Source organism: Leptonychotes weddellii, chromosome 3 (assembly GCF_054177405.1).
Source record: "Leptonychotes weddellii isolate Sample4059 chromosome 3, ASM5417740v2, whole genome shotgun sequence".
Taxonomy (NCBI): domain Eukaryota; kingdom Metazoa; phylum Chordata; class Mammalia; order Carnivora; family Phocidae; genus Leptonychotes; species Leptonychotes weddellii.
The window spans coordinates 126,906,670-126,924,698 of NC_138371.1; the positions used below are offsets into that span (position 1 = coordinate 126,906,670).

The following is an 18,029-nucleotide window of genomic DNA, read 5'->3' on the forward strand; positions in this document are numbered from 1 at the left end:
TCTTCAGTGACCCACTGATGTAAACCTTGTCTCCATTTTCTCCTAATAAAATAAGCAGCTTTCGGGCGCCTGGGTGGCTCAGTTGGTTAAGCGACTGCCTTCGGCTCAGGTCATGATCCCGGAGTCCCAGGATCGAGTCCCACATCGGGCTCCCTGCTCGGCAGGGAGTCTGCTTCTCCCTCTGACCCTCCTCCCTCTCATGCTCTCTGTCTCTCATTCTCTCTGTCTCAAATAAATAAATAAAATCTTTAAAAAAAAAAAATAATAAGCAGCTTTCTTTGTTCACATTAAATGTGGCTGGTCAAAGTCCTACCTCCATATCAACTTAGCCCTGGATGCTCCTGGGTTCATCATAGCTTTGCCAAACCAGGCCGTACATTTGGGTCCAAGTCCTTAAACCCAAAGATACTGTGATGGTTCATGTTCTATGTCCGTTTGGTTAGGTCAGTGAAACACTGATCGAGGTGTTGTTGTGTGGATTATTTTGTACATGTGGTTAGTGTCTACTATCAGTTGCTTTTAAAGGAGTTTATCTTTGATAATATCGTGGGCCTCATATAATCAGTTGAAAGGCCCTACAAACAAAATTGAGGTTTCCCTGAGGAAGCAGAAATTCAACCTCAAGAATAAGCTACTGTCTAAAAGTTTCCAGCCTTCAAGTTTGCCCTACAATTTTATTTTTAAGATTTTATTTATTTGAGAGAGAAAGAGAGAGAGGATAAGCATGGAAGGGAGGGCAGAGGGAGAGGGAGAAGCAGACTTCCTGATGAGCAGGGAGCTGGATGGGATGTGGGGCTCAATCCCAGAACCCTGGGATCATGACCTGAGCCAAAGGCAGGTGCTTAACCGACTGAGCCACCCAGGTGCCGCTGCCCTACAAATTTTAGACTTGCCAGTCTACATAATTATGTAAGCCAAATCAGCAAAATAAATGCATAAATAATACATACTACTTGGTTCTGGTTTTCTGAAAAACCCTGACTGATATAGACTTCTGCTGTGTTTCAGTACCAGAAAATAAAGCCTTTAGTCATATCCCCTTGATTCACTCATTATTCACTAATTAATTCAACATTTAAACGTTTAATCCGGGTGCCTACTACAGACCAGGCACTGCACTAGGGGTAAAGAAATAGATCAGTAAGATGACCTCACAAAGGTTATAAATGGATTCAAAATCTTAGAACAAAACATGTATGTCTTCAAATTTTGCTAGCTTGCTTTAATTATTTTAGATTATCTATAACTGTATCTAATTCCTTTGAGAACTTAGTAGATTTTCAGCTAGAAATACTTCTTGGAATAATAAAAGTTTGCTAATACTATTTGTCAATGATTCTCAAAAGTTGACACATAGGACATTTCCATTCTTAGGCTTCAGATTTTAAACCAGATAAAACATACTCAAGGTTATTTGCAAAGGCACATAGTTGTAAATGCCATCCTTTTCTCATCTTGCTATATTAATGTGCAGGAACATTGAAGTTAAGATCCACTGCTTTATACAATTATACTGAGATAACAGTGTGCAGAGAATAACCTAGTGCACAGACTTTGCTAGTGTTAACATGGTTCATCAGTCAATTCTGGAACAAGGATGCACTAACTAAAAACTCTAAGTATATAAAATTATAATAACATAGTAATTGGAATTATTTAAAAATTTGTAAAAACTTTCACTTTTGCTTGAGAGGGGAAGACTTCATTTTTATATCTTTATTACAATTTAGTCAATGTAGTAGGGAGCAGTGGAATTGAGAGGCTGAAAGATGACTTCAGCAGATATTTGACCAGGGGCCGTCAATAAGACACCTGTACCTACTCTTACACATTTTCCCGGGGAGCTGGTCCCAACCCTATACCTGGACCATGGCATTTTCTCTCAAAATAAACTCTCCCTCCTCTGAAGCTTCTGGCTGTGAGGAAGGGAGCGGAGGTACCTGAGTCATATCCCCACAACCCTCACTGACTCTATTAGTCCCTGCCCTTCTGTTTCCACCACCCTTCATGAAAAGACATGATCAATCCCTATCCCCAACACAGAAGGGTGTTTGATACATGGCTTTTCAGCTACTAAACAGCAAAGAAGAAAAATGGAACTACTCTAGACAGGCAGCAAGATCAAGTAAACTCCCAAATATGAAAGAAATCAACGCCATTGGAATCTCTCCTATGCCAGTATCACCACCTCTCCACCTCCCAGTTTATTTCACTGCTGTGATCCCAGACTACAGCTTCAAAATTTGTCTCCCCTACTCAACTGTGAGCCTCTAGAGAGCAAGAAGTAGGCTTTATTCATCTTTGTAGTCCCAAAATATAGTATGGGCTAAATAAAAGTTAGTGGTTAATTGACAGGATAGATGCATATGGGGATAGATGGTTAGACAGACAGATGGCCAGCTGGCTAAGTACTCTGCTTCTGGGCAATAGATGGCTTCTGAGAAAAGTCCAGATAAAGCTGAAGGACAGAGTCAAGGTTAGGTCAAGGAGGAAAATGGGACGGTACTGGGACAAAATAAAGGTTAGAAGATGGGAAACCTGAATTCTGATTAAGGTTTTGCCCTTAATTCACTGTGACCTTAGGTCACCACAAGTGAATAGGAGGAGAGGGATCATCTATAGACTATGTTAAATATAGATTAGACTAGTTACCTGTGGAATATTTTAAACAGATTCAACCAGACAACTTATATAAAGTCAACTTCCATCTATTTAACAATATGGAATCATCTCAAGATCAAGCAACCAGACCAGAAACAGGCAAGACCTTCAAAGCAAATTTCTAATCAGAAAATTAACTCAGAATGATACTGAAAAACAACTATCGCATTTGGAAAATATTTGTTAGGAAGTAAGAACTAGTGTGGGCTCTGCATTTTTGCTTTGTGTTTTCCAATGCTAAACATGTCAAATCTATAAATGTAACTTCTGAGACTTGTTCTTTGGTCTCAAGCTTCAGATACACCTGCTCTCAAAAGCTGGCTCTTTTAGGGAAATCCCTTTTACGAAGATGGCGCCGAAGGCTAAGAAGGAAGCCCCTGCCCCTCCCAAAGCCGAAGCCAAAGCAAAGGCTTTGAAGGCCAAGAAAGCGGTGCTGAAAGGCGTCCACAGTCACAAAAAAAAAGAAGATCCGCACGTCACCTACATTCCCACAACCCAAGACACTGCGTCTGCAGAGGCAGCCCAAATATCCTCTAAAGAGCGGCCCCAGGAGAAACAAGCTTGATCACTAGGCCATCATCAAGTTCCCCCTGACTACTGAGTCAGCCATGAAGAAAACAGAAGACAACAACACACTTGTGTTCATTGTGGATGTCAAGGCCAATAAGCACCAGATCAAACAGGCTGTGAAGAAGCTCTACGACATTGACGTGGCCAAGGTCAACACCTTGATCAGGCCTGATGGAGAGAAGAAGGCATATGTTCGACTGGCTCCTGACTATGATGCTTTGGATGTTGCCAACAAAATTGGAATCATCTAAACTGAGTCCAGCTGGCTAAATCTAAATATAAATTTTTTCACCAAAAAAAAAAAAAAAAGCTGGCTCTTTTAGGCACTTCAAGGTTCATTTAGGTCTAAGAGTTAGTTTCTTTAACTTTCATCACTGCCCTAAATTTCTCTCTTTCAAGTTTAAGGAGTATCCTTAGTTCTGTTTCTAAAATTTGGAAGAAAGGGACTTTTTTACCCAATGGATATCCTTTACCATTTTATTATTATACTTTTATTAAATTATTTCTTTGTCCAGTGACTTCCTGAATTAAGAATTCTAAACTATCCCTGAATTAAGTTCTAAACTTTTAGCCTTTCTTCAAATGAGCTTTCCCCTCCCTGCACCTCCACACTTCATACCTACTTCTCCCCTCAATATATTTATTTGTTGTCTCTTTCTGGAAAATTTCTATTGACTGTTTTAAAAGATGTAAGCAGAAATACACACATTATTCTAGATACAGAGACACTATCCTTTTACACAAAAAGATATATTTCTGTTTTATTTTCAACAGCTTCCTTAGGGTGTCCAATGTTTTGTTGGCATTTCTGACTGCAATACAGTAAGTCAAAGTCACAATCACAGAGGTGAAAGAAATGACAGAAAACAACTAGCATAGAAAAACCCACATTTTACAGAGGAAGGCTCTGAAGTCCTGAAAAGTGACATTCCTTGTCCAAGTTATAGCAGTGGTTATCAGTGTCTGCACTTGAACTAAAATACAGGTATTTTAATTCCAGACTGGACCCTATGTCTTCAAGCAACAATTTAAAATTATTCCCACTCTTCAAATTATAAAAAGCTGTCAATCTTTCCAGTGTGAGCTCATATTCAATGAAACATCCCTATCTGACTTTAATGCCCATTCATAAAAGCCTTATCATGTCTTATCCTATTTATTAGTTTTTTAATTACCTAGAAAACATAGTATCATTTAATTATCTAATGCCAAACTAGATCCTAGCACCAGCCCTTGATGCCCTTGCTCCTTATAATTCCCTTTTTCACAAAATTTTATCTTCCCCCACCCATCCCCAAGAAGTTGTATTTTCAATATTCCTACATTTAATATAAAATCATTCAGTTTGTTAAGTATAGAAGTAGATTAAATTGACCATTTTAGTAAGTATGTAAGTGGAATTACTCATATTTCCTTCAACTTTTCTTCTGGATAGGGACATGTGGCAATCTTGTCAGTCTTCAGGTATGAAGGCCATTACTAATGAGAGCATACATTTTAGCCAGCAACTCCAAGTCTTACAAGTTGTTGAGGGAGTGATTCAGTGAACAATCTCATGAACTGATGCTGAGAATTCAAATTGGGACAATCTATCTTGAGGGTAATTTCATCATTGGAATCAACAGCCTTAAATATATTCAAGTCATTAGGCTCGGTAAGTATAATTTAAAAAAATTATCCTAAGAAAATAATCAGAGAGGTGCATAAAAACTTACATATGAGAATATTCATCACTGCACTACTCATAATATAAAAAACTGGAAACAATTTGAATACCCAGCAATAGGGGGATAATTAAATAAATTAGGGCATATCTGAAATATGCACTGACAAATAATATACTGAGGAATGGTTAAAGATGATATAATAAATGATTATAAACCAGAATGTACAGCATATACACAGAAGAAAAAGGGAACAGAATGAGATAAACCAAAATTTAACTGTAGTTATATATTCTTAGTACCTAAATTTTATCATTTAAACAAAGTCCTAGAATCATAGATTTTAAAATCAAAGAAATATGGTTTGACTTTCGGATCTCTACTTGTCAGCTCCATGACCTCTGACAAACTACTTAACCTCCTCATCTGTAAAATAAGGATAATACTTATAGGTCGGTATGAATTTTTATAAATTAGAAAATTCACATACATCACTTAGTATTTTAGATGTGATAAACATTCAATAAATGGTAGCTATTACAATTACTATATCACATTATTACACAGTTGTTTCTTTCAAAGTCAGAGGAAAAAATAAAGGTTATTAAGAAAGAAAAATCTTGCAAAAATCCGACTTGGTCAGAGGGGCTTAAAAACTTAATTTCTTAAGCCAGAAACCCTCTGACCTATCACAAATTCCTCCTGGCACTCTTCAATAAAAACAAATGCACTGATCTCTGGCATCTCCCTTTTTATCACTACACTTAATTTTGCACCCTGATCATAAAAATGATCTTGCTGCATCTCTAGCTAGCCTCTTCTCTATCATCTACTCCTACAAGCTTTTATTACACTGACTTTAGAGTCCCTGGCAAGTACTCCCTAAACTCTTTTGGCTTACATCTGATGTATACCTTACCTGCAACAACACTGTAGCTTTGCTTATTCTTCTTGCTTGGGAAATCATGCCATTTTCTGAAAACTACTTTTACTCCCTTACAATAACCTATTTCACTTTAGGCAACAATTCCTTAGAGTGGTAATGCTTACAGCTCAAATTTCATTACACAGTATTCTTTTCCTCCTTTCTGAGTTAAGGTGAAATAAAATTAACTCTGCTTCAAGGTTTAAGAATTTTTAAACATATCTTGAAGTATCTAAAGACTCTGAAAATTAGCACAAATACCAGGACTATAAATCATTTCTCGGAGTTGGATTTCATCAATTTCCGATATCTAAATGATGGAGCAGCAATATCATTCAGTAAAAAGTCAAGGACTTTTCAAGTCAAAATTGGTTTCATATCTTAGACCTGCCACTTACTAGCTATATGACCTTGACCACTTTGGTCCTCAGTTTTCTTTTTTTTTTTAAGATTTTATTTATTTATTTGCGAGAGAGACAATGAGAGACAGAGAGCATGAGAGGGAGGAGGGTCAGAGGGAGAAGCAGACTCCCTGCTGAGCAGGGAGCCCGATGCGGGACTCGATCCGGGGACTCCAGGATCATGACCTGAGCGGAAGGCAGTTGCTTAACCAACTGAGCCACCCAGGTGCCCCAAGTCCTCAGTTTTCTTATATGTGAAATGGTGAAAAGTAGTATCTAACTTTTCAGAGTTATTATGAGAAATGGGAAAATGTAATCACAGCATCTGGTAATTAGCAGACATTGACTAAGTGCTAGTTTACTTCCTCAATTATCTGCATGCACATCATGAACTCAGTACATTCATGCCTATCATTCTGTTTTATTTTTATATATTCAACAAATAAAAATAGAAAATATTACTAATATTATGGAAGCAGTAGACAGGTATGAAATTTTTCACTTTATAAAATAACATTTGAAAAGATTAAGAAGCAGTGTTTTGGGGCAAACAAACTTGGAAAAAACTTGTACTGGCCAAAGGTGAATTTATAGTACAAGGACCTAAAGCGATACTCTACAAAATCTCAGAGTCAAAAAGCCCTAGGATACCAACGCAGACAATAACATTAGTGTCAGAAACAGATCTGTTGATACTTAGAAATGAGAATGAATGAATCATGATAGTCCTACATGATATTCTAACTGTTCTAAACTACATGATATTCTGCTTTTAAATAGTAAAATAGCACAAGTTTTCTAGAATGGAAGGAAAGGCTGAAATGGGTTACCCCAAATCACTTAAAGGAAATATACAAATTAGGTATCAATTCATGGCACTTTTTAAAACTTCTATTTAAAACTCTTCACAAAAGCCGTATAATATACTTAGAAATGCTATTAAGTATTATATAGTTATGAAGTTCTTGGTGAGTAAAACTTTAACATCATTGCAGAAAGAAAATAAGGGGAAAAGTGCTGTTCAGAGCACCATCTGTAACTGATCTCAAGGCTGTTTTAGTTCTTAACCCTTCAGTTCTACATATCTGCTATACACAATTATTTTTTCAGTTGTGGTGGTAGTGATGGTTGTTGTTAAATTCCAGGTATGCCAAGTGGAAATTGGCAGATCATAATAAATCATTTAGAGGAATATGCAATATTTTACATTATACCTGGAGATAGGCACTTCTGTGCACTAACTTAGTAAGATTCTGTAACAAACCTGAAATATAATGATAAATACAGAAAGACTGATGAGTCTCTCTCTCCGTCTCTCTCTCTGATTTCACAGTCCCCTGGCATCCTCTATTAGCAGTCCCTAATAGCAGATACTGAAAAATAAAAATAAAGCCAAACCAACAAAACAAAAAAGAGCATGGCTGAAGCTGTAGGAGAAATGCTACAATTTCTCCTACAGCCACTCACCCCAAGACAAGGAAATCTTTTACTACCATACTTCATCAGCTATACAAGGGGAAGATAAGGAAAATGGGGACAAGTTGGGTAAGAGGATAAAAATGAAACTATTAGGATCCAGAGTTGTGACCCAGAATGAAGTTTCCCCTAAGATAAAATGTTATACACACAAGGCTTCTTAGAGAAATGGTTGATTCTAGGACAGGGACAAAAAACATACAAAATGAGCCTAGAGCACCTTATAGTGCCAAAAGTAAGGAAGTGTTCAAAAAAACCCTACAGCAATGGGGTATGTCAAAGGTGTATAGGAGCCAACTGAAAGAGATACCAAAGCCAAAGGTGGAACAATTTGAGCAACAAGATGAACAATACCGGGTTATAACCCAAAGTGTAAATATCCACAAATCCTGACCGATATAAATAAATGATTGAGAAAATAAATAAATGGGGGAGAAGAGACAGATCTCCTGTGCAGAAAAATTCCAAATAATTTCATAAAGAACTCCACCCTCAAGGAGGGGAAGCGTTAACTCCCCACTCCTTAAATGTGGGCCACACATAGTGACTTCCTTTCAAAAAGTACAGTATAGAAAGGGGAAAAATTAACTTTACAGTGGAGAAACCAGACAAATACTACTTCATCAGATTAGATCAAGGTTAACCTATATAGTGAGAGATCATGTTTATAGCATGTCCTTTTATACGGACAAATTCCAGGGGAGGCGCACTCTGCAAAATATCTGACCAGCATTCCTCAAATCTGTCAGGGTCATCAAAAACAAGGTGAGTCTGAGAAACTGTCACAGCCAACAGGAGACAAAAGAGACACGAAAACTCAATGTAATGTGGTATCCTAGATGGGATCCTGGAACATTAAAAGGACAGTACGTAAAAACTGAACAATCTGAAGAATCTGAAAGAAGTATGGACTTTGGTTAATAATGTATCAAGCAGGGGTGCCTGGGTGGCTCAGATGGTCTGCCTTCGGCTCAGGTCATGATCTCCAGGTCCTGGGATCGAGCCCCACGTCGGGCTCCCTGCTCGGCAAGGAGTCTGCTTCTCCCTCTTCCTCTGCCTCTCCCCACTGTTCCTGCTCTCTCTCTCTCTGTATCTCTCTGTCTCAAATGAATAAATTAAAAAAAAAAAAATTCCTTTAAAAAAAATAAATAAAATAATGTATCAAGCAATACTGGTTTGTTAATGATAACAAACATACCAAACTAACACAAGATGTTAGCCGGGCAAATTGAGTGAGGTGCATTGGGATTCTGTGTGCTATCTTTTCGCTTTTCTATAAATCTAAATCTATAGTCTATTTAATTTTAAAATGAAAAAAATGTTACACGTGGTGATTAGATTTTCATGAGAGCTAATAATGCTTATTTAATCCCTAATAGCATTTAAGTAATATTCAGAGAGCATAAGACGGTGAAAATGGAGTTCCTGAAAGAATACTCTGCCTTACACTGTGAGTGAAATAGATTTCTGTAGGGTAAAGGAATACACACCATTTATAAAATAGTGTTTTGTAACAGTGTTTTTAGGGGACTATGCTTTCAAATTTCTCAACATCTGTGGAATTCAAATCGCCTCACAGCTGAAAATAGCCAAAGTGAGTGTGTTGGTCCCAGACCTGTTCGTATTCACTGATCCATTCCCCAGCTTTCCCCTACTCCGCTCTGTTGGGAGGACAGCTAAGTCCTGCAGCCTCCTGTGTCACGTGGCTCCAGCTGAGTCCGACCAATGGGATGCAATAGTGGGAGACAGGAGGGTGGTAAAAGGGGAAAAGCCAGGGTACTTCCCCCCTTTCCTCTCTGTGTCTCTGTGGCTGCAGCTCCCCACTGGACACACCCCCATGGTCCAGTTACCAAGCAGTGGTTATGAAAACACTACCTCTTCCATTTGACCCCACGGCCGTGAGGCGGCCAGTGACTTTTTACTCTTCTCAACGTCTTCACTGCCTCACAATCCGGCCTGGCTTCACAACAACTCCTTCACCTATAAAACCAACCCTCTGTGCTACATTTCCTTTGTTTTACATAATTTAGATGTATCTGTTTTCCTGGTTAGACCTTCACTGACACAGTTAGGAAGGCTGAAGGGGAAAGAAGATAGATTATATTTTGAGTAAAAGCAGAGGCAAGAAAGCAGAATACCTTTGGGGTTCATCCACACATCAACTGTGTGACCTAGGGCAAATTATTTCATTGCTTTAAGCCTCAATTTAGTCATCTGTAAGTGGGGGATTATAATATGTATCTACACCTCCCAGGGTTATTACGTGGACTAAATTGAGTTCACGCATTTAAAGAATTAGCCTAATGCCTGGTATAAAACATTTGGCTATCGCTGCTTTTACTGCTGCCATTATGGCCTCTAGACTCCAGAGGACTGCCCACTCTAATACAATCTTAACCGGTCCTGCCCTCTTCTGCTTCTCTATCCTCTACCCTTCTTAAACACTTCCCTAGGCTTAATATTCATGAAGCCCGCCATCGATCACATAGCTCCTACAAAACTTCAACTGCCTATAGACATGGTCCTCACTCCTTAACTTGCCATTCAGGTATATCCACAACCTTAATCCAACATATTTTTCCCCTTGATAGTAAGTTACATTTGTTTTTCTCTCTTTCTAAACTTCTCTTGAAAAATCAAATATTTTTCAAGCCCCCTGAGGACAAAACCCATGTTTGATTCATCTTTTAACTACAGCACTTAGCCTCAGTACCTTACCTAATAAAGTGGGACTCCAGATCTCACATTTAGGAAGTACTGTTTTTGTTTCCTTTGCCTGAGGAGACATATCTAAAAAATGTGGCTAAGGTCAGTATCAAAGAAATTAGTGCCCTTGTTTTTTTCTAGGAGTTTTAAAGTGAGACTCAATAAATAAGTGTTGAATGAATGAATGAACAAATAAATGACAGTGCTTAACAGAGCCGGTTTTGAATTAGGTATTTAAATTTGATCCAGTTTACCTTCTAGAAAAGTGGCTGGCAAACGTACAGCCCCACACACCAAATCTGGCCCTCCAACTACTTCTGTAAATGAAGTTTTACTGGAACACAGCCACATTTACGCATTATCTATGGCTGCTTCTGCTTTACAGTGGCAGAGTGCAGTAGTGTAGCAGAGACCATATGGCCTGCAAAGCCTAAAATACTATTTAGCCTCTACAAAATAAATCTGTTGACCTCTGTCCTTGAGGGTGGCAATCCTGGTTTATCTATATCTGACCCACAGACATCTAGTATATAGCCTCCATGTATTTGGTATTCAAAAAAATTTTTCTTTTATTAAACTGAATGCATTGACAAACTTTAGAAAGAGATCTGGAGACTGTGTTATTGGATGTAATAAGCAATAAAATGACCAAAACCTGGAAAAGCATATCAAAAGTCAGATGTGTACTGTGACAGCATATAAAATGTATTAGATGCTTATATTTTACCCTTTACCATTAAAAAAGTCAAAAAAGACAGTCTTTTGTCTTACTCTTTTTATTCCTCAGGGCTATCAGTTCATAATTCTATAAAACATTTTTCGAATCCTCTATTTTTTTCCTATCCAGTTGTTTCATTCAACTGCTAATTTAACCATTTAACAAAAATTTATGGAGCAATAATCATGTGACTGGTACTATGTTGAGAGCTGAGAGAATGAGGATCCTTAAAACATGGTCCCTGCCTATAAAGAATACCTCATTTTAGTTTAAAAGACATATTTTAGGGGTACCTGGGTGGCAGAAGGTTTAAGCATCCACCTCAGGTTGTGATCTCAGGGTTGTGAGATTGAGCCCCACATTGGGCACTGTGTTCAGCACAGAGTCTGCTTTGGGTTCTCTCTCCCTCTCCCTTTGCCCCTCCTGCTCGTGCTCTCTCTCTTTCTCTCTACAATAAATAAATCTTTAAAAATAAATAAAAGACATATTTCAAAAAGGAGAAGCACTATTTATATAATACCAGCAAATCAACAAATGGGCCAAGTCTGGTATCTATTACTGCCACCTAGTTTCAAATATCCACCAGAAAAAAACAGGGCCCCTGGGTGGCTCCGTCGGTTAAGCAGCTGCCTTTGGCTCAGGTCATGATCCCAGGGTCTTGGGATCGAGCCCTGCATTGGGCTCCCTGCTCAGTGGGGAGTCTGCTTCTCCCACTCCCTCTGTTCCTCCCCACCCCTTGTACACTCTCTTATCTCTCTCCCTCTCTACAAATAAGAAAATAAAATCTTTTAAAAAAAATATCCACCAGAAACAAACAAACCAGAAAAATTAAATGTTCCACTACTACCAATCAAGGAATTTCTGAAAACTGGGAAAACAGCCCACTCCATCACAGCTGCTACTGCTTGGTGGAGCGGGGGATCAAAGTTGTTTACAAATACCCTAAGGCATTTTATTCTTCCAAAACAGTAAATAAGCAGTAAATAACCTTCTCAATAAATATAAATTGGCTGAAAGCATTATAAAAATGCCAAAACTTCTCTCTCAAGACTGTAATATTTAAGTTCAAGATAGATAATAGTTGTACCAGTTGGAAATTAAGAAGGAAAAAAATTATTCTGCCTCAAAAAGATAGTTGTGATGGAGGAAAAGATGGAGACTATTCACTCACACCACAAATAATTTATTTAGCATTTACCATATACATATACAAATATTTATTCAGCATGCACCAGGCCTTGTGCTAAGTTCTGGGGAAAGAATAATGAGCAAGAAAGACACAGACTCTCGTTCTCCTTTAGAGGCTAACCTAAAGGAGAAATCCTACAGAAAAAAATACCTCATCAATATGTTAGAATCAAACAGTCATGTTTAAGTCACTCAATAGTAACAGAAGTTAATAGCTGTTCATTTAATGAACAATTAAGTGACTCCCATGTGTCAAATACAGTGCCAATCACAGAAGCATATAAAAGTTCTTGCCCAGGGGCACCTGGGTGGCTCAGTCAGTTGAGCATCCAACTCTATTTTGGCTGGTCATGATTCCAGGTCCATGAGATGGCCCCACCTTGGCTGTGAGGCCTGCTTAAGATTCTCTCCCCTGCCCCTCTTCCCCCTAGCTCGTGTAGGCTGTGGCTCTCAAAAAAAAAAAAAAAAAAAAAAAAAAAGATATACAATCTGTAATCCGTGTGATTTCTTCAAAGGAAGCTTCAAGGTAAACATTTTAAATGAAAAATAGTAGAAGTGCTTTCTTTTGTTTTGGTAATAAATAAGTACCTAATAATTTACATGTTTGATAGGTTTTAGTTTTCATGTTATCAAGTTGGCCTATAACTGAAATGTATATGTAACTAATTTTCTTATATGTCACACTATCCTACTAACACTAGGAGTTACACTTTTTGGGCAAGTACTGAAAACTAAAGGCTATCATTTCATACAAACTGGGTTTTTTTCAAAATGCTTTAAAATTTGATAATATTCTCTTCCTAACATTAAAGTTTCTTCTCTACTTTTCCATGAGAATCAGATTTGCTAAAGCAAAATATGACCATGACCTCTGACTATTACACAACTAATTGTAAGATACTATTTTATTCAAGGTACTATCCAAGCATTTTGACCTACATTTTTATCTTTTTAATCTCCTAAACTGGTTAATGCACATGAATTCTTAGTCCCTAAGGGGAAGTTTACCTGAGAAAGAGTTATTTAACATCTACAACTGCAGATGCTATATTTCAAAAACTTCAAAATAAACTGCATCTTTTAAAAAAATGATGAGAAAAGTCTTTTCTTCAAGTCCTTGACATTTTATTTTCTACTATTTTCAGTAAGATTGCCAATATGTCCCACTCCTGGGTCATTTATTTTTTCCTAACACTTACCCTTTGCCAGCTTTCCATCATTTTCAGTACTTCCAAGCTCCCCCAAAATTATTATTATCAGTTCTCTTATCTTCTAACTCAGCACTACCTGGACCAATGATTCCAACAGAAGCAGAATAGGCCCTTAGGGACATTTTGAAAATTTGTGAGGACCTTTTGGTTGCAGTAATAATTTGGATAGGAGGGAAAGTATTTGGTGGATGGGGGACTATACATCCTAAAAGGTCTGAAACAACCTTGTACAACAAAGTACTACCTGCATCCCTCAGAGTTTTAAAAGATTCTACTGGACATTAAAGTACGTAAAAAGCCTATCTGCGATTCTCTTAGTCTAGAACTTTATATAATACAGTATATATAAAATGTATCATTTTCACACTGTTTTAAAGACTGAATTTTTCAGAAGCGCAAATCTTATATAAATTGAGGGAAGATTCCATTTTGTTTTATTCAAAATTTTACTAAAAATTGTTAGCAATTTGGGAAAAATCAGTTTGTCAATGACAATGGCCCTTACAGTATCTGAAATGCCAGTATAATACATTTGAAATAGGTCTGCATTTATAGCTGTTACACTCATAGGGATTCTTTGCATTGGTGCAATATGCCAGCAACTGATTACTTCATTATGTCTTCCAATGTAATCATGTCCGAACGTGTACATACTTAAATAGTAAACATGTTATTTTCTAATAAAATACTTTACCTTTATGTTTCAATTAGACCATTACATTGATTTTTAAGCTATTTTTATGAATAGATTTCATTGCCTATGAATACCATGTTAGGATATTACAGGAGACTTTACAGAATATTTGTTATAAAAAGGAGGTACTAGGCTGGGCAGGAATCACTTTAGAATCACTGGCCTACACCTTAGCCTTCATGTGACTGGACTACTAAAGATGGCTCCTAACTGGTATCTTAAATTCTACACATATCGGGCGCCTGGGTGGCTCAGTTGGTTGGGCGACTGCCTTCGGCTCAGGTCATGATCCTGGAGTCCCGGGATCGAGTCCCGCATCGGGCTCCCTGCTCAGCGGGGAGCCTGCTTCTCCCTCTGACCCTCCCCCCTCTCATGTGCTCTCTCTCATTCTCTCTCTCTCAAATAAATAAATAAAATCTTTAAAAAAAAAAAAATTCTACACATATCTTCTTCCAAATGAAGTACCTACAGATGTAAAAGATTACCAATATTACTTCTATCTTCAAAATACCACAGAGCTCCCAACTGCCTTGCAAATCAGTCCGTATGGAGATTTTTACAACTCTCCATAAAGAGATTCCTTCTACCTAACCTAATAATTTATCCATTCTACATCACAGACTGAACACTCCACTCAGAAAGCCATTTTTCTAAGAAGTGAGCAAGTCACAGTGGAAAGGGTATATAGGATTTGGAATCCTAGGTCTGTCACTTTATTAGGAGAGTGATCCTGAGTAAGTTACTTACCACTTTGAGTCTCATTTCTTTTTTTAAGATTTTATTTATTTATCTGAGACAGAGATAGCAACAGAGAGCACAAGTGGGGAGGAGAGGGAGAAGTAGGCCCTGGAATCATGACCTGAGCAGGACCCTGGGATCATGACCTGAGCCAAAGGCAGATGCTTAACCGACTGAGCCACCCAGGCATCCCTGAGTCTCCTCATTTCTTAAGTGAGAATTAAAAAGGACTTGCCTCACAGGGTTGTGGTAAGGAATGAATCAGACAAGCAGGGGCTCAGAGCTTGCTACTTCAGACTTTTATCTGTTTTGTTTACTTACCTATTCCAAGGTCTTAGGATAATACCTGGCACCTAGCAGTATTCAAGAAATGTCTGTTGAATGAAAGCATACTGCTTTCTGAAACCTTCCCAGGCAAGCCCATCTGACTGTTGCAGAAATTTACCCGTTAATCAAGTAATGATAATTGAGTGCTCATAAACTGGGTGCTTACTAGACGTAAATCCTCAGTCCCCGCTCTTAGGAAACTTAAAAAAATGCTGGAAAATGACAGGTCAACATAACAGATGTCACAATACAGTGTATGAGTAGTCAACAATTGGTATGGACAATAAGTGCTATGCATCTAAAGACAAAGTATGTATCACTGTGGGCTGGCAAAGCATGGAATGCCGCGTGAAAAAGAATTAAAACAGCCATATTTCTAGACTTTCTCCAACTAATTCATTCCTCTTACACAAAGCCTGAGAGAGCTTGGTAACAGCCCAACCTGTCACTTCTCAGCTTAAAACTCATCAAAATGGTACCACTGCCCTCAGGATATCCCAACTCCTTCAGGTGCTTTACCAGATGCTTCATATGTTCTAGTCCCCATTAATCTTTGGGAACTGCAATGATTAATAATGTAGCCACTAGCTACATGTGGCTGAGCACCTGAAATGTGGCTAGTCCCAAGTGAGCTGAGCTGTTAGTGTAAAACACACACTGGATTTCAAAGATTTGGTATAAAAAAGGGGGGGAAAAAAGGATGTAAAATATCTCAGTAATTTTATACTAATTACATGTCAAAATATTATTGTGGATGCATTGGGTTAAATAAAAATACACTTAAAATTAAATTCACCTGTTTTTCACATTTTAACTATTGCTACAGAAAACTTAAAGACATTATGTGAGGTTCGCATTATGTTTCTATTGAACACTTAACTTCTCCTAACGCTGCATTTCAGCCCGAATAAACCACCTGCGATTTCCAACCGGGCCCTGTTCCTCCGGCCTACGACTTTGTAACTACTACTACTGGTGCCTGAACACTTTTTTCCTCTTCCTTTCGCTGAGTTCACTGCCACTCATTCTCCAGAGTTCCGTTTTTAATCATCCCTTTCTCCAAGAAGCCTCCCCTGACCTCACTCCCTACCCTGCAAGAGTGGACCGGGGTCTCCTCCTCTGAGAATCCCCCCTGCAGTACTTATCACACAGTAGCTGCAACTGCCGGTCTCCCGGTCCGTCTCCCCGACAAGACTTTAGCTCCTGGAGGGAACAGAGACTCTGCACACGCCCACTCGTCAACGCCTGGCGCGGAGCACGACTCCGCGGGACGCCGGAGGAGATGGGACAAACATGTGACTACCAGGACTACCACGGTTCGAGGGGTGAGAGCGTCCGGCCTACGGGAATGCGGGGGTCCTAGCAGGCCGGCCCGCAGAGGGGCGGGTGCAGCCGGCGGGACTCACCAGTCCCTGGTCCACGTCCGCGTCCGGCCGTTTGGTCGTCGGCGGCGAGTACTCGGCGTAGCGCAGACCCTCGCCGGCAGCGGCGACGCCCCCACGGGCAGCCATGGCAATGCGACGCGGGAAACTCGGTGCGCCGCGGCGTCGCCTACGAGACGGCCGCAGGGACAAACTAGTTAGGGCGGTTCACTCGCGGGTTTAGCTGGCGCCGCCCCTGCCTCGCGGGGGGAGGGCAGGTCTCCAGGAGATCTCGTTCTCGCCCAGGCTCGGGCCACTTTGTCCCCGCGAAGCCAGGGTCAGACTCAGAGCTGAGGCCCCTGGCACGTGTAGGGTTTTTTGTTTGTTTGTTTTAGATTCGCAGGCCCAAAGCCAACATTGGGTCTCCTGGGCATCGTGCGGTGGAGCCTGGCTTCTCCCCAGCCCTCTTCCGAACCAAGGGCCGGGATTTGAGCCCTATGGGCGGATTTTGGTCTCATCAAATGGCTATCAAGGGGAGACCCAGAGACTCCAACTGCAGTTCCTGAAGGTCCCTGACCCACACCAGACCATTCTTTCCACCCCAACTACTGATCATACATCTCTTTAATGCCGCAATCTCCCACCCATGAAAGCAACAGAAGTGGCAATTTGCTTATTCTACCCCTTCTCTCCACATGAATGGCTATACTTAAGATGAAATTACAAAGAAGAAACTTACAAGGAAGTAAATAAACCTCTTCCCACAAATGGTTTTCTGCTGACTTGGATGTAGAAAGACCCATTTTATTTTATTTTATTTTTTTAAAGATTTTATTTACTTATTTGACAGAGACACAGCAAGAGACAGAGCACAAGCAGAGGGAATGAGAGAGGGAGAAGCGGGCTTCCCACCAAGCAGGGAGCCGATGCAGGGCTCGATCCCAGGACCCCTGGGATCATGACCTGAGCTGAAGGCACGCTTAAGGACTGAGCCTACCAGGCAACCTAAGACCCATTTTATTATTATTTTTTTTAATAAAGCCTTTTGGAGCAAAAATTAACCAACAAATGAAGCCAATGAAGTGTTTTCCAACTGCTGAGCCAACTTGGCAGCTCTTTTGCCCTTTATATCTATTCTAAGAGACGTGAGTTTTACTGTGTGTTCTATCATTTTCTAGGCTTGTGTCCCTGAAAAGCCCATTTACCTCTCCAAATCTCCTTATCTGTGGAAGGGGAAGACCATTTGTCTAACATTCTGACTCAGGCAAGTTGCAAGGATAAAATGAACAAAAGGGGAAGGGGGAGAAGGATATGGAAGCAGTTTGTACAATGCACTTACTATACACTGTACACAGTTACCACCACAGTGCTGTTGGCATTTTTGGGAGA

The 18,029-nt window shown here is 39.4% G+C and overlaps 1 protein-coding gene and 1 pseudogene across 3 annotated transcripts in view; one reads left to right on the plus strand and one right to left on the minus strand.

The window, feature by feature from the left end:
* Nucleotides 1-16,873, minus strand: part of DNAJC15 (DnaJ heat shock protein family (Hsp40) member C15) — a 50,086-nt gene extending 33,213 nt beyond the window's left edge. Inside the window, exon 1 of one of the 3 annotated variants that reach the window (XM_081814969.1) lies at nucleotides 16,686-16,870. In XM_081814969.1, coding sequence (XP_081671095.1) covers nucleotides 16,686-16,790 — 105 coding nt within the window. In that variant the 5' untranslated portion in view covers nucleotides 16,791-16,870. Of the gene's footprint in view, nucleotides 1-16,685 lie in introns of all 3 variants that reach the window. The other 2 variants (XM_081814970.1, XM_081814968.1) reach the window with 2 other exon arrangements.
* LOC115940000 (large ribosomal subunit protein uL23 pseudogene) lies at nucleotides 2,998-3,540 on the plus strand (annotated as a pseudogene).
* Nucleotides 16,874-18,029: the final 1,156 nt, after the last annotated feature.